At 38.9% G+C, this 27,518-nt stretch overlaps 1 protein-coding gene across 1 annotated transcript in view; it reads right to left on the bottom strand.

Moving 5' to 3' along the window:
- LOC110156118 (neuropilin-2-like) overlaps positions 1 to 26,587 on the bottom strand; it is a 206,409-nt gene extending 179,822 nt beyond the window's left edge. The window contains exon 1 of the mRNA XM_055152527.1: positions 26,537 to 26,587. Coding sequence (XP_055008502.1) covers positions 26,537 to 26,558 — 22 coding nt within the window. The 5' untranslated portion in view covers positions 26,559 to 26,587. The remainder of the gene's footprint in view (positions 1 to 26,536) is intronic.
- Between the last annotated feature and the right edge of the window lie 931 nt (positions 26,588 to 27,518).

Genomic DNA, 27,518 nt, shown 5'->3' with positions numbered 1-27,518 from the left:
CGTAGAAACTGGACTCCTGCGTTACTGTATCGGGAGAGAGATTGGAAACAGATCGGATGAGATAGACAGGACTGCTCGGCTCACAGCGGGACGGCGCGGGGCGGGGGGGGGACAGGCAGCGAGCGAGAAGTGGGTTAGCGCTAATTGTTTACAGACAGTGAGGAGAGATAGCGCTTTGTGCTGCCAGATGTCATTCAATTCAGCCTCTGTGTGGGTTTGCATGACACAAAACCAACCAATTTTGTCAACCTTCATTTGGTTTCTTGTGTAGATTTGGAACAACTACACAGAATGGTAATGGTAAAGACACAGCAGAACCAGAGGACTATACCAAGGGCTAAATGCAGTCTCCATTCAGTTTAATAGACTGGTTGGTGATTGGTATTCAGTAGGGCTGAGAATCGAGGAGGATGCATGGCTGCCGATACAATATTATCATGAGCATAAGCGCTGATCTATGGGTGCTCAGTGCGTACACTAGTGTTGTAGTGGTTGAAACAGGTCTTGGTCTTGAGACCAGCCTGAAGACTGGCCTACAGACTAGAGCGCATTTGGACTCATTTGGCACGAATTTGGTCTTATCTCTGTCTTAAAGGTGCTTGGACTTGGTCTTGTTTCAGTCTTGAAGGTGCTTGGACTCGGCCTTGTCTCGGTTTTGAAGGTGCTTGGACTCGGTCTTGTCTCAGTCTTGAAGGTGCTTGGACTCGGCCTTGTCTCGGTCTTGAAGGTGCTTGGACTTGGTCTTGTCTTGGTCCCTCCAGTTAGGAACTTAAAAAGAGGTTTAAAAATCCTACCACTTTGTTCAGTTTTCTGTAACGTGCCAGTGGAGGTTATCTTAAAGAAGGGATTCTCAAACTAGGTGAGGGTTCAAAAAAGGGCCACAAAACTTATTTAGGCCTAAATTAACATAAAAAAGCTCAAGTTGAGATAGATTTATAAAAACATTGATATATATGTGTCAAAATAACTGTAAAATGCTAATAAATGTAGAAAATTACAAAGATGGTCTTGATTTTGTCTCGATGGGCTCTGGTCTCGGTCTTGTCTCGTCTCGGCTTTTACAAATCTTGGTCTTGTCTCGGTCTCGACCTTTAGAGATCTTAATCTTGTCCTGGTCACGGGACCCTGTGATCTCCAACAGGTCTTGTCAGGTCTCAATTAGTGCGGTCTTGACTACAACACTAGCGTACACGCACACACATTTCACTTTTTCCCACATGCTTCTCGTGAGCTCCCCTTCCGTAAAGTGGCGTTCACTGACCAGCAGGCTCATGCAGTTTTACAGCTCCTCTAGGGTTTGTCACTGTATTGTCTATTCAGATTTCCTCACATTTCTCTTCTCACTCTCTCTGGTTTCCTTGCTCTTAATGTCCCCAATAGAAGTTTTTCGCAAGTTTATCGTACAGGGGGTGAAACTTACAGTTACCCCAGTCCTCAGATCAAACCCACAGTGACTGAAATGACTGAAAATCAGGTGGGTGCTCTTAGACTTTTATAGTGCAGAACCCAAACAGCTTACCACATAGCCACTCACAGTATAGACTCTCATTCAAGTCTTATTTCTGTCAAATCAATTAGTAATTCTATAAAAGCAACAGAATAGTTTTCCTTTCTTTAGCTATGCACCTGCTGTGAATAATGACGCTCTGGAAATGTCAGAAAGCACAGCCCTGAGTGTGGTAAGGTAGATGCAGTTTTATTCATCTGTGTTTAATATTGCTTTGGAGGCAGAGATCATTTGTCTTCTCTCATTCTCCCCCCCCCCTCTCTCTCTCTCTCTCTTCATCTGCCACTCCCTCCGCTCTCTCATTTATTCCTTCTCTCTATCTCTTCTCTCTTGTTGCCCCTCTCTCAGCGTTACCCCTATAACCCTTCTCTCTCTCAATCTCTCTCTGCTCCCTCTTTCCCTCCCTCTCCCCCTCTCTCTCTTCCTGTCTCTCACCTCTCCCCTCCTCTCCCCCCTCCCTCGCCGCTCTCAGTGTGCTGTAGATCTGATGAATAAGGCTCAGATAGTGCATAGACAGGTGCTGTGTGAGCAGAGGAGGTGCCAGGCCCTGCTCACTCATGGAGTCATTAGCACTTAGAAAACAGGTTTAGGAGAGGCAGGCTCTGGTCTGTATCCTTATTTGTTTTAGATCCACCTTACAGGCTTATATAAATGCCTCAAAAGTGTGCAAATGAATCAAGTCAAAAGACAGATAAACACAAAAGGACAAGAAAAATAGTTAGATTTTCCAGCTTGTGATTATTGCTTTGCCTATAATTTGTCATTAACTGTATTTATCATGCTTTTCATCAGTTGCAAGCATTTTCTTACACACTGAACTAGGCTACACTGGGGAAAAAAACAATATCTAGGCAAGTTAAAATTACTTAAATTAAGAATATTTTACTTTATTTGAGTAGATTCAACTTGACAAGTAAAATGATTTAAAAGTGTAATAAGGGTGTTTTTCTTCATTCAAGTAACATTAGATTTTGTTTCTTATTTTAAGTGCAAGAAGTTGGTGTTTTTCTTACTTAAAGTGTAGCAAGATGTATTTTCATATGTTAAGTACAAAAAGTCTTGTTCCGTTGGCAGATCATTTTACTTGTCAAGTGAAATTTACTCAAATCATGATGAAACTTTCTAAATTCAAGTCATTGATCAAACGGTTTCACTTTGTGGAAACCGCCCGACCTTGCAGCATTAGGATTCATTCACTCGACAGTAGACAGGTGCTTTTTTATTTAACCAATTGCTGCTATTTGGTCGCGACGTATGTAATGCGCCAGGACGCTCAGTGGTGTCCAGTGGTGTTGTGCCGGCACAACAGCAAACAAAGCAGAGAGTGAACATGTCTGTCAATGATCATTGTCATTTCTAGGAGATGAACTTGCGAATTAAAGGTTCAACAAAAAATGTTAAGTTTGTATTTGACAAAGGAAGTCCAAAGGAGGATAGCATATGCAGTCTGCTATCGCAACTCGGATTGGTCCAGCTCTTTGCTGATTGGCCAGTGCGCAGTCTGCAGCTTCCTGGGTTCCTGCAGACTGTCTAGTGTATTCCAATTTCTGTTCTAGTTGCTGGAGAGAAATTAAATGTAGCTGAGACACTAGGTGGCACCAGCCTGGCTAGGAGTAACCTGCTGACCAGTAAGTCGATAGTTCAAACCCTAATCATGTGAATTCTGTTGTTGCGCTCTTGGGCAAGACACTTTCACCTTTTATAAACTACAGCTCTAGTCACAGTATGGCAGTTGTAATAAGAAAATATATTTATTCAATAACAATGCAAAATCTCAGCCCTGCCCCGAAGCTACTGCAACATATTCAGAATAGTGTAGTCAAAATAGTATACAGTAGAGGGAGTAGTAGAAGTTCTTGGGTATTATGTCACAATTTTGAACATGTATATGAAACTTGGATCTACACGCTGCAGATTCTACATACATTATATCCTCAATCGCATCCAAGTGACATTTACTTTCAAACTAGCATCCAACTCTCGCTATGTTCTTTTGCGTTGCCAGATAAAAACTAGCAGTATCTCTTTGCCAGCGCTGCACCTTTCCAGATGAGGTGAGCTACAAGGCTGTCAAACCGCGCATCTGATCAAAATAAAGGAAGCTACTGATACTATTTTAAATTCACAGTGTTACTAACCCATATTCCTGACAGCGCCTTGACCCTCTCCTCCTGTAGAAAGCTCTGTGAGTTCGAAATGCTGAGTGTGTAAAAATCTCACGTCAAGAACGATCAAAAGGGTTAATGCTTCAGAGGATCTCAAAGGGAGCAGGCCAGAATGAATAAAAAGGGGCTCAGAAACAGATAGTGTTTCTTATGTAAAACAGCCAACTGGACTTTTCGGTTTTAAGTTGTTTTAAAGTATAATCATGGCATTTCTTTCTTCTTTATTCGTGTATTGTTTTAGAGTCCAGTGTTTGGGTGCAGGATTAACATAGAAAGATATCTTAGAGTACACTTAGAGTACTACATACCTGTGTAATTCATTGGTAAGAAATCAATGCAGTTATTTATCAAATTTAATTGTATGTAAACTGAAAAGATTCTATATAGTTTTGAGGTTAGTGAGGGTGGGGCTGATACAAAAAACATATTGAAAGGTATGGAAATTGTGTAAATTTTTCAAAAAATTCTCTTTATATTTTTGTTTATCTGCACATACTGTTTAACCTAGTTTAAATCAACTTTAAAAATATACCTTTTGCATGCCTAGGTAGAATTCTTCATAGTACTTAAGTACATTTTAATCCAACTGGAGCAATATTGCAACACTTAGTATTAAGGGAGAAACGATATCCAAGTCTCATGATACGATATTGTCACAGTATGAACGTCATGGTATGATATTTATTGCAATATCATGGGAAAGCTCACAGTATGGTGGAGAGGCTCACGATTAGGGATGTACCAATATCCAAATCTCTCAGTACAATATTTTCACGATATACATCTCACTATACGATACTTTTTCCTCTTAACATGCCTTGACAAGACTTAATCTGAAGAACTAAGACTTAAAAGTGCTTAGAACCTATTTCTTCTTGTAGTCTGTGCTGAAATGGAGCAAAGGATCATGGTCTATGTAGTTCCCTCTGTCTTTTTTTAGCTGTTGCTGCACCATAATTCTTAATTTAAGCGAAGAGACTTGTAATTCGATATATTGTGATGGTCCATGATATTATTGTGAGACCTTTGACGATATGATACCATGATATTTCGGTTATTGTTACATCCCTACTTAGTATTACTTGGTAAAGGATCAAAACTAAAATCAGTATGTATCACTTCAGTGTAGCTGTGTTACACTTTTTTTTCTATTCTATAATAAATCTTTCTTTGATATCTGGCTTTCTGTTTTTAGACCAGAATAATGTTCTACTGCTACTTCAATTTAACTTTACTCCCATCCAGCTCCCACTTTCCTCTTTCTCTCTTACCTTATTGTTTTGCCAAAGCTTTACTTCCTCTCACTCCTCTCCTCTCTTCCTCTTTCTTTCTTTCATTCGCTTTCTCCCTCCAGCTCTACTTTTCCACTGAGATTTAATACAAGGCACCTGGTGTAGTGCACAACCGCACCTGCGTATGTGCACACTGACTGCTGACTTTCTCTTTCTGTTTGATGGGAGACACATGTCCTGACTCCACTCTCTCTCTCCCTCTCTCTGCTTCTATCATCTACAGTATTCCTGAGGTTTTCCAGGTTTTTTGGTGACTAAAAGCTCCTTGGTTGGGCTCCAAAGAAGACATTGCAGCCTGTTATTTGCTATGTTCCTTGTATTCCCAGAGTCACAGAGGGAAGCAAGCTACATCGGCATCTGTTTTGGAGCAGTCATAAGGAAACAATATTGAGAGCCTGTGTGAGAGGAAATACAAAGTTTATCCAGGTTTTAAACAGGGTTGGGCCATGCCAATGACAGGAGGTTATTTTGAGATGTGGGTCACTGGTGGGGTACAGGAACTGACAAAAATACAGACTATTTTCAACAAGGTTTTCCACGCAAAACTGAAAACTATTGTGTTACAGAGCTCAAGTGAAAAGCACAACTGACTCTTTAAGACATGTTATAATGTTTCCTCATCAAAAGATAACTTGAGTTGTTATATTCACACATGATTTTAATATTAGTCTACATCTACAAATCTCAAAATGCTCTGTTCCCCCTTGTGATGTCATGAAGCTGTAATTTTCAAGTTAATAGCTACCTTTTACCTTTCGTTTAGTATACTAGATTGGCAATTCCAGGGCTGAAATTATCAAAATGATTCTAGGAAAGATGTATGGAGTTTAAGGGCGCACTCACAGTAGGACTTTAGAACCGTGCCCAAGCTTGCCCAGCGTGAGCGCAATCAAACCGGGTCCAGGCACGGCACGGTTGGGCAGCGGAGGTGGGCCAAAGCATGGCACGGTTGCTCATGTACGCGCACATGGATGATTTTACGATACAAACCCTGTCAGATGAGCTAATTTTACTCATATGAGGAAAACAGTGAAAAAACTCCACTCCAAAACGTGGCAAAATGGCAAATACGCAGTTACCTTCAATGAGCATGTAACGCAGCGGGACTTACATTTGTCTCACTATTTAATAGGCCTGTAATGATAATCAATAAATCAATTAATTGTACGATAACTTTACATGGGCTTGATAACTTTTCTGACCACGATAAATTCTCACAAACAACGAGAAGAAATGGCTCAAACCCCAGCAGCCAGCATACACCCAAACCGAGCGACAGAACTAGCCTAGCCCTCGGGAAAGCCCGAAATCCCGAAATCCCACAAGAAATTGACACGATACCGGACAGGACAGTGGCTCCCTCATAGCAAAACAGGATCCTGTGTCGCGGGTTAATACAAACACTTCAAGACCAAAATGACAAGGCTCACACAGAGAGAGGGGCCACAATATTCCAAAGTAAATCTATAACTAAAATACATTTTAAGGGCAACAAGTCTGTTTTATTTAGGCCTATTGTTTTGGTTGTCTTGCAGTTCCTGTGTTAAATGTTCTTTAGAAAGTAAAGTTTACTGATCTTTGAAAGGATGTATTTAAATTTTTATTCCATGGGCATTATATCAGTTGAAATTGGTCTCAAAATGTCAATATTATTGTTCTCAGTCAATTAATCGTCCAGCAAAATCTGTTATCGTTACAGGTCTACTATTTAATACATATTTCTGCCTCTGGTCTTATTTTCTCTGCTAAAAACAGTAACTCTACTGCGTGATATCTAAACAAACAGCGCCGTGAGATGACGTCATTGGGCCGTGGTCGGGTTTGGTTGTGCAGATGTGAGTGCGATACGCAATTGTGCTTGAACATGGCTTGGTTCAAAAGTCCTACTGTGTGCGCGTTCCTGCATTAATACATGACATCGCAATGTGGAATAGTGTTTCAGGCTACATATGCAGGATTTGTGTGTTAAAGATGTGAATGAAACAACTGGATAAATCCAAGGTAGTTACGTTTAATTCCATACTGTGGAACATTCCAAGCAAAGCAATAATATTTCCACAAGCAGTTGGCAGACCACCCACCAAAAATGTTACATACTGCAACTGGCTTAGAAGATGATTTTTCCACTTTCTTGCTCCCACATTTCTGAACCAGTGTCAGTTTTCACAGAACTTCAGTCTTTTTGGTCAGCTACAAATCCACTTAAAGCCTCCGTCCCAAACTCTGAGCCACGCTGAGCTGGAATCTAATAGTACACTTTGGGAAAATGAAGTTGCGCATGAACCAGGTCAGAACATTTGCATTAAGGGCCCGCAAACAAACTAACCAACCTGGCGCCAACAGTCTAGTTTCAGTTTGAGCAAGTTCTTGTGATTTCTGTTAGGTTGTGTTAACACTTGCACACACCACATGCACTTGCACAAACCACACTGGGACTAAACTGAGACTAAACTAAGACTAGAAAAGGACTAAACCAGTACTAAACCAGGACAAGATCAGGACTAAATCATGGACTAGACCAGGACTAGAACATGACAAAAGCATATTAATATCAGGATTAAACTAGGTCTAGATATCACAGGTCCCTCGTGATTTAATATAATTTACTATATACAAGACTCATGACATAAATAACATGATATACTGAAATCATTCTAATATTTCATACGTTCATCTACAATATATTAGTATTTTTAAACAAACAAGTACATTTTTACAGCAGTATCACTTTACTAAACCACTATCTGCACAACATTTGGATAATTTCAGCCCTGGAATTGCTAATCTCTGCTGAACTAAAGGTAAAAGGTAGATGTTAACTTGAAAACTACAGCTTCATGACATCACAAGGTGGAACAAAGCATTCTGAGCTTTGGAGATGCAGATACACTAACAATAAAGGGTTACTCAAACATGTGTGAATGAACCAAAACAAAACACAATGTAATATAGGACCTTTAGGATTATGCAAGTAGCGACTATGTTTAAGGTTCAGATCAGTTACTAGGAAATAAAAGCAAGTCAATGTAATGTCCCTGAGAAGCATGCAAACCCAACAAATGTGTGCGTGTGCATGTGTGCGTATGAAGCAGGTATGCATTGCACATGTGGGAAAGTGCTGAGTACGTGTTATCAGGATGCAATACTAAACGTGTCAGAGGGCCATAAATAATGCATTGGGACCTGTCTTAGCCCTGTGCTCTGCTTAGCACCGTTTACCTCTGTTTATGGTATGTGCGTGTGTGTGGTCGGCTCCCGTCGACACTGATAACCAAACAAGCATTCAATCTGTTATTCAGCTCTACAGTCTAAAGGCAATGTGTCCTCTAAGAGAAAATGTGTATGTGATTTTGGACCTATGTTTAAGTGGGCATGTTTAAACCAGAACATAAAAAACTGAAGGTGAGTTTACTGTCTTGCCAAAGGACATAACACTGGTGAAGTCAAGAATAAATAGCCAACACGCAAGTTACCTAAAATGTGTCAATTGTACTATTAAACAGTAAAGTAGAACTGTACTGTAAACACACATAACAGGATCAAATTTGACTTTTCCTGAACAGTTTCATCTACAAGCGTTTAAGACCACATAATACGGATATATATAGAGAGAATTTTTGTGTTGAAAATTACAATATAATCTCAAAAAGATAATTTAAAATGATCATTTGGGTATCAAAAATCGGTACAGAGTATTGAGTCTATTATTTAGTTATTTTGTTGGGGCCATACCAGCCTGTTAAAGCCTGTTCCCGTCAAATCTCAGAACCTAAGCGAGGCTGGGCCTGGTTAGTACTTGGATGGGAGACCGCTGGGAATATCAAGTACCACAGTGGGGCGCCAGTCGCAAAAACTGCCGTTGTGTCCTTAGGCAAGGCACTTCACCCACATTGCCTAGTATGAAAGTGGTGTGTGTGACGGTGATGGTCGGAGGGGCTAATGACATGACTGGCAGCATCACTTCCGTCAGTCTGCTCCAGGACTGTTGTGGCTCCAATAGTGAGTGTGGAGTGAATGAATAATGCTCTGTAAAGTGTCTTTGAGTGTCCAGAAAAGTGCTACATAAAACTGATGCATTGTTATTATTATTAGTAGCGTTTGAAATTTTAGAATGATTATAACACTAACTTTAAACACTGTGCAACATAAAGTCCTATATTTAAAACATAAACAAGAGAAAACAATCATCAAAAGTGATTTTCATTTATTTATTTATTACTTATTTTTTGATGCTTTTGTGGTGATCTGTTTTTCATTTTTGAGTGCAAAGCGAAATCTTGACAAATGTTCAGCAATAAACAGCCAATATGGTACGGTGTTTTTGGTTAGCCATGCTTGAGTTAGCAGTTATGTTGGATATCCATCAACTTTGAGAGTGGAAGCAGCAGGGTACCACAAAAGCATATGTTGACATTTGAACCCCGAAGAGCCTAGCGTAGCATCGATGCTACGCACACACGAGCTACGAGGCTTGAACTGCCAGTGTGACCGAGGCTGGTGCTTTAAATAGTGCATGTGGGCTGTGAAATCCCTTACATCCACACAAGCTAATGTATTCATAACTCCATACTTAGCAATGATACAGCCCGCAGCTTACAGTGCGTTTTTATATTAGTGCTACGTGTTTGACTAATTGGCCATTTGGTGATGTCAGGCAGAGTAAGGACACACTGCTATACTTAGAAATACTTAGAAGTGGCGTCTCATATTTTTAACTTTACGTTTAAAACCATTTAGCCGAGCTTCAATTTGTGACGTGAGTTTTGAAAGGCCATGTAAAATGTTTGATCGAGCAAGCACAAAACAAATTTTATTATTATTTATTTTTCGACCCTGTCCATCATTATGGATCCTTTGAGCTCTGTTTGCTCTAATATGCATATTTTTAAATCTGAATAATAATCTAAAATGACTTAATGAAAGAAGTCCGATGACCGTCCAATGGGAAAACTTATCTAGACAAGCAAGTGACACCACCAGACCAAGTTACAGGTCATATTAGGGGAGAGGTGAGCCCGCTAATAGTAAGGCTAAAGGTTTTTCAAGGTAGTAGTAACTGACAAAAAAAAAGATATGTTTAAATTTAATTCCATAAAATGAAACCAGTAGCATGCATGGAGAGAAGCAGATGGCTTTATCTCCTCTATGGTCAACATCTGCTACATCAGTCTAATTAGGCATAAAAACACACAACGACTATTTGTGTTATTTTTTTCTTTAGAGTTTCACTTTCAAAGCCGCATTTATTTACATCAAGACTTCCCTGAGCGCCGCGTCTCACAAAGACCAGATTGGGGGATTCGAAGGCGAGGAACAAGGCCGAGAAAAACAGGGATTAACACCGTCTCCAAAAACACAAAGAGTGGACGTAAAAAGATTTCCCAAAGCGTAACGGAGCGCAGAAGAGATGTGAGGTGGTATTATCCAGAGGAGACAGACAGAGCGCTTGTAAAGAGGAGGTCTACAGGCGTGGAAATAGTGAAACAGAGCTTTGATTCACTGTGACGGAGGAGAAGAGAGAAAACAACCTGTGGCATCTCTGGAAACAGACCATTTCTAAGAAACAAAACTGCAACCTAGACAGGATCTGGCTGTAGACATTGCGCAACATGTGTTCATTCATGGTGAATCAATTCAGACAGTGAAATTCAACTTACAAATGAATATGAGGCATGTATTCAGTCGTGAAGAGTTAAAGCTGCTCTATGTAACTTTTCTTAAGGCGTTTCTGCTACATGCTTGTCTCCATAGAGATGTTTTGCCTGAAATTTTCCACAGCATTAAATATAGCTATGTAGAATGTATGAATGTGTAGGGTGACCAGATTTTCAAAATCAAAAACTGGGACACCCCCAGTTTGTGGTGGTTGGTAATAAGAAAATTGTGAAACAAGTGCCTAATTAGGGAGAATTGTTCTGCACTCAGCCCATTCATGACTAACATGTGAGTCAGTATAGTCACATTTTCTTTGTGCTTTGTTCATTTTTAAGCAGCTTTTCTGTATTTTACCTAAACAAATGAGAATTTATGTCTCTCTTTACTGTTGGCAGAGATCAAATTGGGACAAATCACTGATTCTGTATAAATCTGCTGGGACAGGGGACACAGGACTCACATATGGGACTGTCTCAGGTAAAAAGAGGACGGCTGGTCACCATACAGTAACTATGTGTCTAGCTAGAAATCTCATAAATATAAAAAATACAGCAGTTTTTTATTGCTCAATAACACAAAACCTTGAAAAACATTGTAACTGTGGCAGGGCTGCCTCTCCACAGATCTGTAACTTGGCCTGGTGCCATCTCCTGCTTATATCTCTGATCTGACAAAATTGTGAAACGAGTGTTGTAATTAAAGAAAATTGTTATGCACTTGGCCTATTCACGACATATTCACAATAACATGTAAGTCAGTATAGTCATGTATGTGCTTTGTGTTTTCTGTAATTTTACCTAAACAAAAACCTACAACAAAAATAAAAATAAAATAGAAAATTGTCTATTTTCTATCTTTACTATTCGCAGGTATCAAATTAGTCAAACATAAGGATATTTCTTGTATAAAACTGGGACAAATCACTAGTTTTGGATAAATCCGCTAGGACAGGGGACACTGGGCTCAAAACTTGGACTGTCCCGAGTAAATAGGGACGCCTGGTCACCTTACACAACTTGGCAAAAACTGGAAAGCGTTGCAACTATGACGACCAAGTGAGCGTTATCCACTTCTCTAACAAAGGCTAAAGGCTAATACATCCCAAGAACATACTGTAGATTTCACAACATTAGCCTAATCTTATATTTTCATTGGTGATTAGCTAAGTGACTAAAAACGCAGAGAAAAACGACTAGCATCTGATGACAGCTCTCCTGAGGGGACAGCCAGTACTTGATGTTCCATTTACACGGACATTACATTGTAGCACGTCCTCACAGCAGGCTCGGGCTAATTACTGGCTTCATTAGCAGTGGTTGGCAAAGACACTAGCATGCTAACAGTTTACTAATGACATGATAACTGTAATTAGTCCACCCCGCTGGACCCGCTAATTGTCCTTTCCTGTTTTTTTCCTTCTTTTTTATACAATGCCGATAGGAAAGAAAATTATGCTAGAGGTTAATTAGCTTAATGTTTATTTCTGGTTCGTATCAGTGGAGCAGAATAGCCATTATCAAGCTAATGATCAAAATACATAATGTGATATTTTTTCAGTTCAAACGTTTTGTTTTTTTTTTGTGTTGATTTAAAGGTGCACTGCGGAACTTTTGTCTCCATGGAGATGTTATTGTTTGCCTGGAATGTTGCATGGTGCGACATTAAACACATCTATGTATCATTTATTCATTATGGGTGTTTCTATTGCTTAAAAATACAACAATTCTCACTATAAATAAGGTTGCAGCTTCAATACTGTGACTAGGCGTCCCTTTTGTTTTGAGCTCTGTGTCCCCTGTCCCAGTAGATTTATCCAAAACCAGTAATTTGTTCAAATTTTATATAAGAAATCTCATAGGTGTCCTTATTTTTGACCAATCTGATCCCTGCCAACAGTAAAGGGGGCAATATATTAAAGTTTGTTAAGCTAAAATACAGAAAACAGTGCTTGAAAATGACAATGAGGCTAAATATACACTCTGACTCAGGGTGCACAAAATATATATCGTTTATTGTGATGATACAGTATCGATAACGTGAGCTGCTGTATCGATATATCGCCAAGAATATTTTTGGTATATTTTAGTAAATTATTTTGTTACAGCGCTACAGTTTTGTTGCTTGTTTAGACGAATGAATCTCGATTATGCGACGCATTTGACCTTTTCACTGTTCTGATGATTAAAATGGGCGAGTTTCATATGAACTTTGCACAAGAAGTGGTTTAACAAAGACTTTTTAGTATCATAATTTAGCCTTTATTTTTTACTGAACCATATCAAATTGATTTGAAATATATCGTACTGAATTGTATCAAATCATAAGCTCACTATATTGAGGTATGTATTGTATCGGCAACTTCTGAATGATACCCACCCCTAACTCTGACTGTCCCTCAGATTATGACTGACCCACAAGTGAGTTGAGAATGGACTATGTTACACGCTCTTTCCACAGTTTCACTTAAATCAAATTGTGGTCACCCTAATCTCCACAGATCTGACCTATAATGCAGCCTGTAGCTATCTGCCTTGAGATAAATTTAATCTCTACTATGGAACATTCTAAACAAAGCATAAAATCTCAATGGAGACAAGCAGGTGACGGACTCCCCAACAGAAAAGTTACACCTTTAATGTAGCCCGCTGGTTCGGAGGGGAGGTGTGAATGAGAAAATGAATGTGAAGAAGGAATAATCCTAAAGCTAGCGGGAAGCACCTGCTGCTACCTGCTACAGGCTCATTAAAACTGAACGATCCAGAGGAGCAGAGCCACTGAACACACGTCACTAAGAGACCAGGGGCCCTAACGCAGGACAGACATGACGTTTGTGTTTCTGTTTTACATACAGACATCCTGCACAAGGTTGATTCCAGTTTATTAATATGTATCGAGTGCCAATCCAGGCTTAAAAGAGTTCTGTTTTTTTATTTTAAAAAACTTTTTTTGAATTTTATGATTATTCACGTTTTGATTTGTTTTTATTGTGATTTTAATGTATGTCTTATTCTGTATTCTTTGAATTACTTTGTGTACAAATTGTGCTATACAAATAAACTTGCCTTGCTTTGCCAATCAAAAGTTAATAACTTTAAAAGGCACACTATGTAACTTTTTTTTCTGTTCCAAAGTATGACATCAAACAACTCTGTCTTACATTCATTCTATTACATGTGGTTTAGTGGCTCAAAAGAAAAACAGGAATTTTGACTGTGACCAGGGTCTCTCCACAGATTAGAGCTGTAACTTGGTCTGATTAAACCAAAGATGTTCATTTTGTCTTCTTATGTACTTTAAAAAATAATACAGTAAAGTGTATTTTGTTGTTGACATGTTTCAGCTGTTAGCTTGTCAATAAGGTAAAGACAAATTACTGTATTGCCTTTAAAAAAAAAAGAACCCAATAAGTTAAAATAACTTGAACTGCTTTGGTCTCCATGAAGATAGAAAGGTTTAATACCGTACTGTGAAACATTCCACATAACATCTCCACAGGAGAAAAGCATTTGACAGATCCTCCAAAAGAAAAGTTACACAATGCACCTTTAAGTTTGAAGCAATACATCTCAAAAGTCCATAGAGGCAAAACCATGTAAACAAAAGAGTCCCAGTGTGCGGGGTCACTGTAGGTAAACGTTGACCCTAACCCTATAGAGGCAAGCAGGTGATGCTACCAGGCCAAGTTACAGGTCATATCTGTGGGGAGGCGAGCCCACAAACAGTTAGAGCAAAAAAAAAATATTGAATTGAGTAAATCCAATTACGTGCCATATTAGGGGACATTTCAGGCAAAGCAATAACTCCTCCCTAGAGAAAAGCAGCAAATGTAGTGATATAGTGAAGTTTTCCTCCGCTCTTCAGAATACTGCGTACATGGTTGAGAAGGCTCACTCAGCTCCTCTGTCACACTTGGATGACTTTATTTGACTAAAGCCTCCTCTGCTCCAGTCTGTAAGTGCTTCAGCGCTGTCTAAACTCTCTGATCCTGTTCTATCCTCTTCATTATGCCTGCTTAGTCATCTCTGCTTCTCAGCCCTGGTTCAGTTTCCTTACAAAGTCAATACAACTGATAAAATGCACTTCATAGCTTCAAATAAAACAAATTTCCAAAGACTTTGAAAGAGTAGTCCAATATATGATGTCATTTGTATCCAAAAGTTAGAACAATATCAAGAAATACTTAAAACACATAAAAACGGAACAAAATTACCAACATTGGTTCATAAAACTATGGTTAAGTGGATAAGTTATACAGGCGCACTATGTAACTTTTCTGATTCAAAGTATGCCACCTAGATTTGTCCAAATGTTATTGTTTTGCCTTGAATGTTCCACAGTATAACAGCCAACTTGTATATCTCCATGGAGACAAAGAGGCGCTGTTTCCAGGCCAAGTTACAGGTCAGATCTGCGGAGAGAAATGCAGTTTTCAAGGTATTTTCAAGCAATACAAACAGGTGTAATTGAATAAATGTTTATGCCAAACTATGAAATAAAATTGAGCGAGTGTAATACATTTCAGAAGTCTCAACATTTTCTGACGTCGCATGTTATGACTTAGCAAGCTTAGCACCCATGGGATCCAGACATCTCGGAGCCGACCCTCCCTTTGGCACCCATGACCAGCTGATCCTATGGCTTACTCAGGGCCCGTCTTTTTATAACCAACTGCACTATGTCATCATTCCTTGACTTTGTTTAGCATATCATATTAGCATAGCCACATTAGCGTCCCTGCTTGTCAATCATCACATAACTAATTAAGTCTGGAGGACATTGTAAAGGCCAGATAACACGCTTCAGTCATCCTCTATGCACTGAATGAACAGACTTTTTTTTATTATTCATTAGGCTACAAGTTAGGGATGTAACAATATCCAAAGCTCTCGATACGATATTCTCACGATATGCTTCTCACGGTACGATATTTATTGCGATACAAAGTGAATATGCAACTTTTCTCTCGTCATAACCCAAATATTTAAGATTTAGAAGTGCTTAGGACAGTTATTTTCATGCATGTACATTGAACTGAAACAGAGCAAAGGATCATGGTCTATGTAGTTCTCACTGTTTTTTGGCTGTTGCTGCACCAAAATAATGAATTTAAGTGAAGGGACTTGGAATTCGATATATTGAGATGGCCCACGATATTATTAAAAGACTTTTGACAATACGATATCACGATATTTCGATAATTGTTACATCTCGACTACAAGTTATAACCAATGTTTAATACTTAATAGATTGTTTTTAGTCACATGAAAAATCGACTTAAGTAAAAGTATAAAAGGTTTAAAACTGTATTTTAAAAGTAAAAAGTAAAAGTATTTCAATCAGATTTTGAGGTCTTATAAAGCTTCAAATGTAGTGATTTTGATACAGATCTGTGCTGAATTATGTTCAATAGAAACCACTAAATCAGTTTTTGTTTGCCCAAACTACAAATGTGTTGTAATAAACCTTCAGCCTTTTCTGCATGTCTCATAAAAAAATACTTTAACTTTTCAGTCAAACATGAAGTGGAGTAGAAAGTACAGATACCTGCTCTCAAAAAAGTAAAGTGCAGCCACTGAATTTTTTTAAGTGCAGTACTTTACTACTTTTATTTCATTACGTTCCACCACTGATCTTTTTACAGTTGTGTGAAAAGTACTGAATGACTTTTTATTCATGTGTAAATGAGGTTTATGAGTCCTTCTGATCCACATTGTGACGGTTCAGTGTTTAATGCCACCCCTCGGGACAACAAGGTGAATCAGTACTTTGTGTGCTCAGTCACCTGTGTGTCTGTGTCTGAGTAATCACATGTAATACAGAGTCAAATGACCCATTCAAAGACACAGAGAGACAAAACACTTAGCAGTTTAATAGTTTATTTAACCTGTAATTTTCGTATCATAGATCTGATTTACAACTGAGTGCACGCTGGACAAATCCAAGTCACGCCAGGTTATCGCAGTATATTTTTGTTGTTAAAATGTTACGCAAGTTACGCAGTGGAGCTTTAATACTGCCAGCAGCTTTTGTCACTTACAGAATTACTCACTTTGGTAAAAGTAACTCATATAAGAGTACTGTTACTTCAATAAAAAACATCAAGAAGGATGTTTTAAAATTCTCACTATTGCAGAATACTTGTCAAATACAAATTTCCAAATTGGGACAACACAATTAAGTATGCAGATTTAATTTTGATATACAAAGTTTTTAATAATCTTTCTCCACCTCCTCTGAGTTTGTGAAAAGAAATTCAATTCGCACAACAAGAGCAGGCTCTAAAGGTGACTGCTTTGTGCCGTTTAGGAAAAATGCTTTTGGACAACTCTCTTTTTCTTATCGAGCAGGTCAAACATAGAACACTACTGCCTGCTCATATACGAGAACTTTCAACACTGACAGCATTTTCTAAACCATTAAAACAGTGATTGTTCAATGGCCAAATATGTCATAATGTTTAACCAAATAACATTTTTTTTATTATATTGAGGGGTTGTTGGTTTAACTCTTGGTTTAACTCTTAAACTCTTGACTTTGAACTTCAAATGAACTGTCTGAAATTAATTTGTATGTACAGTGAGTTTTATGTACTTTTAAGTGATTGTTGCTTTTCCTTGTCCTGTAGATGATTTCACATCAACCTGCCGAGGGACTGAAGATTGAAATTAGCCACACTGGCGATAATCTTTACATATTTACTACGTATTTAATGTTCATTAATATGTACTGTCCCTTTACAAATAAATAAATAAGAAATAAGAAAAATAAGAAAAAGGTTTGCTGATAATAGTCATCTTAATCTTCGTGCATCTCCTACATTTTCTTTAAAAAGTTACTAAAGTAAATGTAAGTAATGTGAGAAATGAAAAAAAAAAAAAAAAAAAAACACAACAAGGCAGAACTAGTCATTCAGCTTAGTCATAAAGGTATTTATCCCTAAATTCAAATTCCAATTAGCTCATGTAGACTTTCTTTTTGGCAGAGTGGAACCAAAACAATAAAAACATCACATACAAATAAGCCTAAACAAACATTTAAACCATAAAAACCCATTTGTAGTGCCCTTGATTCACATACCAACTCTGAGAAACATGTCAAAGTTGAAAAGTAGTCCACCAACAGTAAAAATTCTGCCTTCAGTTATAAAGATCTAGTCTATTGCTTTTGGCGGCAACTAGTGACCAGCTTGTGTATTGCAGTTCCATGTCTCATATCTTCCACAGTCCATTTGCAAGCAACAATAGCAACAATTTAAATCCAATATAGTACTTTTAAAACGTCTATAAAACTCAAAACTGGTGGAAACAAGTAGAAGACATGACTTCATTACTTCCACTGTAGTCAGCTTCTGCACGATCTTCTTCTAAACGTTTACCATGACCTGTATAGACTGTCTCATCTCATCCAGGGGGTTTTGAACAAAGTAAAGTGTATATTTAGAGTCAGTCGAGAGGTGGGGATTGTACTACAAGCCAAAGGAAGCAACGCAGACAGACAGAAAAAGAGAAACGGGGAGAGAGCGAGAAGTCACGGAGAGGAGAACCCAGCGGAAGATTTTTCTCTTTTTTTTCCGAATGTGCGTTTGATCCCGTTTCTTCGTTGGGTTTGATCACAGCAGCGCCTGGAAGGGAGATAAACGGACCTAATTGGCCACTCTAGACCAGCTGTCTGCCTGTATAGAGCCTCCTCTGAAATATATGTGAGGAAACAAAAACGCACCGTGCACTGGTTAGACAGAGAGAGGGAGAGAGGGAGGAGAAAGAGGAGAGAGAAAAGGGGAGGGAGAAATGTAGAGAGGGAGAGAGGATGTGAAGTGCTAAAGGCGCACTGTGTAACTTTTCTGGCGGCAGGTCCGTCAAATGCTTTTCTTCACAGCGATGTTATAACTTCGTCTGGAGTGTTTCAAAGTATGGTATTAAATGTGTCTATTTTCGTGGAGACCAAACCAGCGATTGGAAGTTACAGGTCAGATCTGTGGAGAGGCAACCCCGCTCACAGTCAGAATGCTTGTTTTTCTAGGTATTTTTGAGCTATAAAACCACCTGTAACTTAATAATCATAAGGTAGAGCTGTTTATGGTATTACTGTGGAACATTCCAAGCATAGCAGTGACATCTCCGTAGAAACAAGCAGGTGCCAGACCCCTAACCGAAAAGTTACACAGTGCACCATTACGCTACAAGTTCTACAAGTAAAGCTGCAAGTTACTGATTCTCAAAACGTGCTGAGCGAACATTCAAAAAACTTGGTGTTTAATAGGGATGTAACAATATCCAAATCTCACGGTATGATATTATCACAATGTGCATCTCACTGTACGATATTTATTTCGATATTTTGTAAAGGCTGATATAATTATAGATGGGACACTTTTTTGCTTTTAAAATACATTGACAAGATGTTGGTGTGAATTATTTCTGTCATAATCCCAAGAATTCAAGTAAAAACCATATCTATTCATGTTGTCTGCACTGAAATGAATCATGGGATATGTAGTTCCCAATGTTTATAAGCTGTCGCTACTATAAAAAAATACATTTATGCAAAGGAACTTGTAATTCGATTGTGACAGTCCACGATATTATTGTGAGACTTTTGACAATACGATATCACGATATCTCGGTTATTGTTACAGCCCTACTGCTTAAAGGTGCACTGTGTAACTTTCCGGGTGGAGGCTCCGCTACCATGAAGATGTTGTTGCTTTGCCTGGAATTTTTCACAGTATGATGTATCTATTTCCATGGAAACAAGCACCAAGCCAATGTACAGGTCTGGTTTGCGGAGAGGTGGGCCCATAACAGTAGAATGCATATTTTTCCAGGTATTGTTTTATTGGAAAAACACCTATAATTAAATAAGAAGCTTAAGTTTAGTGCCATACAGGACACTCCAGCAGAAAGTATCTCCCTAGTATATCTCCACGGACGTAACTGGAGAAGTTACACAGTGCACCTTTAAATATATATTCTGTCACCTTTTTTCCACGTGATTAGTGTACATTCATGCAAAGTAAATGCTCTTGATTTATGATGATCTAATTCAAATATAGTTTTGTATTTAAGTGGGAAAAGGTGACATAATACATTTAAAAAGAGTTAATGTTTCATTTTTTGGATTGAAATTCTGCTGTTGCTCAGAAGCCAAGTTTTTCATACATTTTAGTGCTGGTTCAGCTCAGCGTTTTATTTGGTCCTAAGATCTTGGTCAGTCCAGATTTACGTCCCTATAAAAGATGGTCCTTACAAAGTGATTTTGCCTGGAACTAGAACTGCCAACCTTTCCGTTAGATGGTAACCGCTACACGCTTTAAACCACTGCTGTTCCATGACAAATATGTAAACATTTTTAATACTAAAACTAAACAGACTTCTTTATTTTTATTAACAAAATACATCTTTGTTTCACTGCCCTTCTTTGTCAGTAGCACTTTGATTCTATCAGTTTCAAAAAGATGAGGAATTAGAACTGTTCCCATAGCGATTAAAAACAAAATATGATACTTTTGAATGAGAAAGTGTACCGAGCAGCTAAAACCCATGGGTTCATTTCACAAGCCTATTTCAGGGAAACACTAAAAAACTGTCCTTTAGTTTACACGCTGATTACATCAATAAAAGTTCTCTGCCATTTCAAACTGAAGTCCAACGCTATTTTCCACTTTAAAATCTTTCCGTGTGTGTTTATTGGTGTGATAATCCTCTTCCCTTAGGTTAGATTTGCACAGTTTCGCTCCTCGCTGCGGCCCCTTCACAGTAGTCTAGTGTAGAAGGCTCCCAGTGAATTTCTTCAAAACAACATTTGGCAGACGGAGCTCTCAATCCAAGTCATGAGACAAGCTCCAGCCTTGTGAATAAGCCATAAATCAATAAAAACTCGTCTGCCCGTGTTTTGTACAAATTACTGGAAGTTTTCAGAGTTTGGGAGTAAAGACACGTATGTAGACAGTTGGCAGTTGATATTTTTGTTGGTTAGATGGAAGAATTTGAAAGAGCTGACACTGACATTTGAATGTTTCTAAGATTGTGAGATTAGAAAAATGCATTATCTGAGGAATTCTGAGCACTTTTCAACATTCACAAGACTAAAATTTTGTTTTAAATTGTTATAAATATGGCAACATTGTTCATTTTTCATCATTCTGAATGGGTCTAATTCAAAAACAATGTACAGTATATCTCTAATTAACTAACTATTCATTCAAAATCCGTGATGCCTAAGGAAATTTGCTTATTTTAGTTGTAGCTGAGAAAACTCTAAGTTGCAATTTGTCGACACAGGTTACGGTTTAAAGACGTTTAGAGATTTAGAAACGTAAAGACGCAGCGTAGGTTAATCTATTTTGACTGCTTATGCCCCCAGAAACCCACATGGACAAACTCTACTTAAATTACTGACTAAACACTTCTTAATGCATTTTCTTGTGTCGTTTTCACTCTGCGTAAACATAAACGTAACAGTAGCCGTGACTTAAATTGTTAGTTTTGGAGAGGTCCCATCCAGCTGCGCGCGTCCTCGCTGTCCAAACTCATGAGCTCCGTACGCACGGGGACCAAAGTGACAACAGCTAAATAACACAGACAGCAGCTCGTGCCTTTCCCACAAGCAACTTAACAAACCTAAACAAACTTGAACACACGCTGTTTTAAGTCAGATCATCTCAGACAAGCTGGTTTTGTTGACTTTTTAGGGAGAAAAATCAAAGCAGCTTCCATTTTTAGTTAGATTACGACATATTCTAACATATAATCAGATTACAATGTGTGAAAAGATTAATTACATTTTCACCACGGGTCTAAAATCCCATAGTCTGTGTTTAAGAGGCTTGCGGTTTCGCCACTTCTCGCACCACGGCCACAGAAGGTATAGCTATCACTTAATGGTCAAACTTGTCATTAGCAGTAACGGAGAACGTATGGAACTTAACTGCATGCCTCTCGTGTGGTAAGAAGTTGTATGTTAATATAGCACGTAATTTAAGTCTTCATTTTGGCAATTGGAGACATGTTTTTTTGGAATAAAGTCCAGGTAAATTCGTTTTAACTTGTTTATCAGGGTTTTATTAGGGGCTCTTTTGACTTCTCCATGTGCGCTCTGTGCTGCTGGCCCGGGTCAGACTGGATTGAGAAAATCAGGAGACTACACTAAAACTTAACTGACCTGAAACCCAACGAAGAAGACCCATGTGTGATTGGTAATTATGAAAATATGAGGGAAGTATGTTGTGGATCGTTCTGGTTTTACGCGCAATATTTTCGTTTGGATACGCCGTATTTTTCAGATAATTTGGTGGTGAAAACGTAAATTCGGTTGTTCTTCTATACCTCTACACCTTAAAACACAAGTGAGAGGGGTTTTTTCCCACGAGGAGCTGTTATCTTGCTGCTTAACACCTCCGCGAGACCGAGAGTGAAAAGTGTCAAACTCACCTCCTTCCTCTGCTCGGGCTGACGGCAGCGCGCACGCCAGCAAACATCCACTCAGCCACAAAAGTAAATCCATATCTGCTCAGTAATTAAACTCCACTGGTTTCAATGTCCAACTGTGTCCAAAAAGTCCTTTCCGGCGCACCGAGCTCTGCCTTCACCCTTACGCCGGTTATCTCCCTATACCGGCTCGTAGTAAAATCACGCTTTCAGCAGCAGCACCAGCAGCAGCAGCACCGTTAGAAAATGCAATGTCAATATAGTCCTCAAGAGACGTGGATCTGCAAATGAAAACGAAAAGCAAGTCCAGTTTCTCTTTTAAACATGTTTGAAAGCGGTGAGGTCCGTGTATTTACGCGCGCGGTCCTCCTCCCGGCTGCAGCACGCGTGGGGACCGGGGACCTCTGCACAGTGCACACCGGAGCCCCGCGCTGCCTTCTGGGGTAAACAAAGTAGAAAGCCACGGGAGAAGGAACCAGGATCTAAAGGAAAAAAATATTAAAGTTTAGTCCTCAGCTTGATCAATTATTCCCAACTGGCCAGCGCACGTCTTAGTTCAGAATTCAATTGTGTTTTCCTCGTAATAGTCCGTTCTTGTGCAAAAGAGATGTAATGTAAAAATGTTAACGATAAAAGCGCTGCGTAAAAGTGAAAAGCCACGGTGCACGCTCCGCTGGTTCACCCGTGCGCTCCTCTCCGTGCCTCTGTGCCTCTGTGCCCGTCTGCGCTGTTGCCTCTCCGCTCCTCTCGTGGCTTGTGACAGAAGCGGCTCCACTCACTCACTCCACACTCTCCACGTGCACGGCGAGCGGCGCGCGCGTCCGTGTCGGATTACAGTAGGCACCTCGTCCCGCCTCCGCAGAGCCCCGAGTGATCATGGTCTACCCGCTCGAGTCTTCTGTGGATTCAACAGATGCGCCTTTTCCGGAGGTTCTGTCTCATTATTGTCTCGATGTGATTGTTTTAGTCTTTGTCTCATCGCCATTATGTTGATCTAAACGGTGCTTGGTTTGAACTGATGTGATGCGGTTTTTGCTCGGTCAAAACCAAAAGCCTAGCATATAATTAACTTCAGATTTATTGAGAAGTAAAAGAACTGGTAACACTTTATAATCATCACTCTATTTACAAGCTTGATCATGAAGAAAACCATAATTCATAATAAACTAATGATTTATCAGGACTGAGTCAGGTTTAGAATGACTTAATTAACGGGTTAGGTAATTGATTAGTTACTAAACAAGAATCATTCTTAATAAACTATTTGTTCATTATTAATTAAGTCTTCATTTAAGCTTCATTAAGACTAATTAAGGTGCAATTATTATAACATATTTACTGTTATTGTAAGAAATTATTCTCATGCACTGTCTGGCTTTTATCAAATGAAAAACTGTATACTGTAACGCTGCCTGTGATACCAGATTGTAACTGTAGGGGGAGCCTTGATTGACATCTACTTCTCCATTAAATGTATACACATAAGACGACAATTATATTCACTGAAGTGGTGGATATTGATATTTTCATACAGAGTGAGTCCAGTCTTTGCACTGAGCGACAAAACAAATGATCTTTCTTGCAATGTTAACAGAATCATGTGAGTTTGTACTTGGTATTGTACTGTAGTAATTGATTTAATTGAAGAATCTTTTGTGTATGATGATTTCACGCTAGAATGTTTTTGTTTTTCAGAGCTTTCTTTATGATGAATCTGAGATGCCCTTAAAGATTTCTATGATAATACCTGTATAATTTCACAGGTTACATCTCCATGGAGACAAGCAGGTGGCCGACACTATAACAAAAAAGTTACATAGTGCGCCTCCTCTCCTGTGGCATATACCTGTATAACTTCACAGGTTAAATCTCAAATCTGCTTAAACGACAGGGATGGATTGGCCCGTGCAGCTGGTGTAAATCCACACACAGAGCTCTATGTACACAGCATTATTGTGCAGAGCAGGGCAAAACACTCTGCTCAAGGGCACGCAGGTCACAGGCAACCCGCATCTAAACAGCGGCCACACACCAGAGCAGGAGTGGAGCCGAATGACAATCAGGCCAGGAAATTCAACACATTTTAGATAGCCTATAAATGTAGCTTTATAGAGGCATTGGATTTCTATGTTTTCTTGTTCACAGCATGGGAGACATCAGCATCTTAAACTGGCCATGTTTGAAAACTAAGAAGAGATCAGAATATTAATATAATTTTTATAAACACCAACAAGCTTGACTAAATAACTAACCAATTAACTAACTCACGGTTTTCTTTTACCCATTAGACTTAAAAAAAAAAAAAAGTGGCATTTTTCATTCATACATTGTTGTCAAATGAAAAGACTTTACAAGAATAAAACTGCAGTGTAACTTTCCTGGTTGAGGGTCTATCTCCTCCTGGTTGCCATGGAAAGGTTACTGCTTTGCTTTGAGGCTACGTTTACACATAACCGGGTATGTTGAGAAATGAATATTTCCCTCCCTCCGTTTTCCAAAATAACATCGTGCACATAGCATCGTTTTCAAAAAGGTTTTCATTTACATCAGCCCACATAAATACACCACTGAGCGCCATCATAACTACACCAAGCCTCTGGGTGGCACCTGTAGCATTTATTTCATTACAGTTGTGAGTATTACTTAAAAATACCTTCAAAAACATGCATTACTGAGTGGGGTTGCCTCTCCACAGACATGTTACAGAAGTGGTAAAATTGCTGACCTCTGAGCCTCATTGGTCTCTGGTCATGGATATGAAACATCAGCTGTTTGTACAAATGCAAACACATGAAAAGTGTTTGCACCAGAAGAAATGCAACTGCTGCTCTGAATGTTTCCATGATCATCATCAGAGCAAAAGGTAAACATTGGTTGCACTTTTGGCTCGTCAGCTGCTAAAACTCCATTTATCTCACTTTACAGGCAAACGCCAAACCGTAGTTTTCCAGAATCTCCACTCTAGTCTGAGTTTTTAGAAAGATTAGTTTTCAGAGGGGAATTTGCAGTTTGTGTGTACAAGTTGGGTATAAATGAAGGAAAATGTCTCCGTTTTTAAAAATGTGTAGGTGTACGTATAAATGGGGCCTGAATGTTCTGCAGTATTGCATTAAATGTATCTATCTCTGTGGAGAAAAACGGGTGACGCCATCAGGCCAAGCTGCAAGTCAGGTTTGTGGAAAGGAGACCCTGCTGACTAAGAATGCATGTTTTTCTAAGTACTTTATATTCACTTTTAGCTTCCAGTCATATGCAACATTTTGAGAACATTTTCCCATTCAAAAGATTTAAGTTTAAATTGTTAATCACTATAGTAACAGTCTTAATTACTGAAACACAATGGATAGCAACAACACCTGCAATATAACAAGTGCAGAAAGATATGTTTAATGGCATTCTGGGGAATCACATCTATAATAAAAACTGATAAAGAGAGTTGTTTTGGTTTAGTTATTTCAGCCAAAAGTGTGAATCTTCCATATATAGTTACATCTTTTTTTTTATTGACGTCAACTTTGCGAAAACTTTCTTATTTTCAGGTGGAACAAAGTCAAATCCAGGTCACGAAAACTGCAGGAAATGAATCAACTTTTGGGATTATTTTTCATAAAAGACATGATTAAATTTGAGGCCGAAAGTTCAAAATAAATGATGCTGTTTATCATTGTAAATCCAATCTCCTAAGTAAATGTATCCGTATAAGGTTGCCAGACAGATGGATGGGAAGACATTTAAATCGTATGCATATTTATATTTTTTACTCAGGAATAGGCTAATGCAATATGTCCACCATGGAGCACATCTGGACACAGTTAAGCGAACATTGTGAGACATCGTGTAATAATAAAAAGTAAACAAAGTGAATATATGTATGGGCGAAGCATGAAGCTATCTATGCCAATCTGCGGACATGTTTTCTGCAGCATGGGGCTGAACTTAAAGGCTATATACTGTATTACTCTATTTTCTAATCTATATTATAATGTTGTAGCCAGGCTGGTGCCACCTAGTGCCTCCGCTCAATTTCATTTCTCTCCAGCGACTAGGTCAGGAATCGGAATACACTACTGGAAGCTGTAGACCGCGCATCGACCAATCAGCGAAGAGCTGTGAAGCCATGACGTCAAATTCAAGCGCTTGTCAGGGTCCCTTTTGTGGTACAGCACAACAGTAAACAAAGAGGTTGAGATGGATGTAGACGAAGCCATACATTCTGTGTTGGCAACGATGTCTGAGATTGAGGATTTAAAGCTGGAACAAAGAGAACGTTTGGTGAATTTTATCAAGGGGAAGAACGTTATTGCCCTTCTTCTTATGGGATTTGGAGCATTACATACATCATGACCAAACAGCAGCGATTGGTTAAATAAAATAAGTACCCGCGTACTGTTGAGTGAACAAATCCTAATGCTGCTAAGTCAGATGGTTTCCACAAAGTGAAACTGACTGATAAATCAGGCGAATAATGTTGTTTCATCTTCAAAAACATACCTGGAGTTGTGTTTTGTTTCATTCCCACCTTTAACACACAAATCCTGCAAATAGAAAACACTCTGTTCCACCTTGTCATGTCATGAGGTAATAGAGGAAGTGCTCCGCTGTGTTTTCAAACTCCTAATCCCAGAACTGCCAATCTCTACTGAACTCAAGATAAACAGCTCTCAATTTCAAAACTACATCACAAACCAACATCACAAGGTGGAACAGAGCAGTTTGAGCTTTAATAAAGGGTTACTCAATGTGTGAATAAAAGAAAACACAACTCCAGGTATGTTTTTGAAGAAGTAACAACATTTTAACAAGATTTAAAGCTCACAAGAGTCAATTTTGTGTAATATAGGACCTTTAATCTGACAGAAAAAAATGTTCTTTGGGTGTTGTCACTGCATTTTGGTTGGGATTTTCCATGTTGATGACATAAGTGGAGGCCTTCTGTTTTAGAACTCACTGCTTCTTGCTGTATTTTTGTACTTTTCATCTTAGCTTTTTTCCATAAACCTGCCTTTTAGAAATCTAACTCAGACAAGCATGCTTATCACACTCACTTCCTGATTCTCTGACACAAAAATGTTTCATAATTAGACACAGACAGCACGGTACTGACATATTTTGACCTTAAGAGCTGCTTATACAACATATCTGTACTGGGGCGAGACACATTTTCCTCACAAACATGGAAAAAAAAAAAAAAAACAAGTCCAGGCCTTTTTAACCTTTGCCTTCACGACCGCCCTAACATGACCTGATTCTGAATTATTGACCTGATTTGATTCTCATTTCCTTTATATTTCATAACACACCCACAAAACTGTCCATCTTTATTATCAATGAGGAAGCAGTGAGCTCTCAGCCCACTCTCACATCCTCTGAGCGGTTTGTCTGACCCAAACATTAGCCTCCAGTTGACCCTCACCAGGAGCTCTGACCGGACACTCTGCCTAGTGCTGCTAAGTGATGGGAGTCTAACATTTGT

The sequence above is a fragment of the Boleophthalmus pectinirostris genome, unplaced genomic scaffold (genome assembly GCF_026225935.1).
Source record: "Boleophthalmus pectinirostris isolate CB_2022bp ecotype Guang Dong unplaced genomic scaffold, ASM2622593v1 HiC_scaffold_1, whole genome shotgun sequence".
NCBI lineage: Eukaryota > Metazoa > Chordata > Actinopteri > Gobiiformes > Gobiidae > Boleophthalmus > Boleophthalmus pectinirostris.
This window is presented reverse-complemented; position numbering and strand designations above follow the sequence as displayed.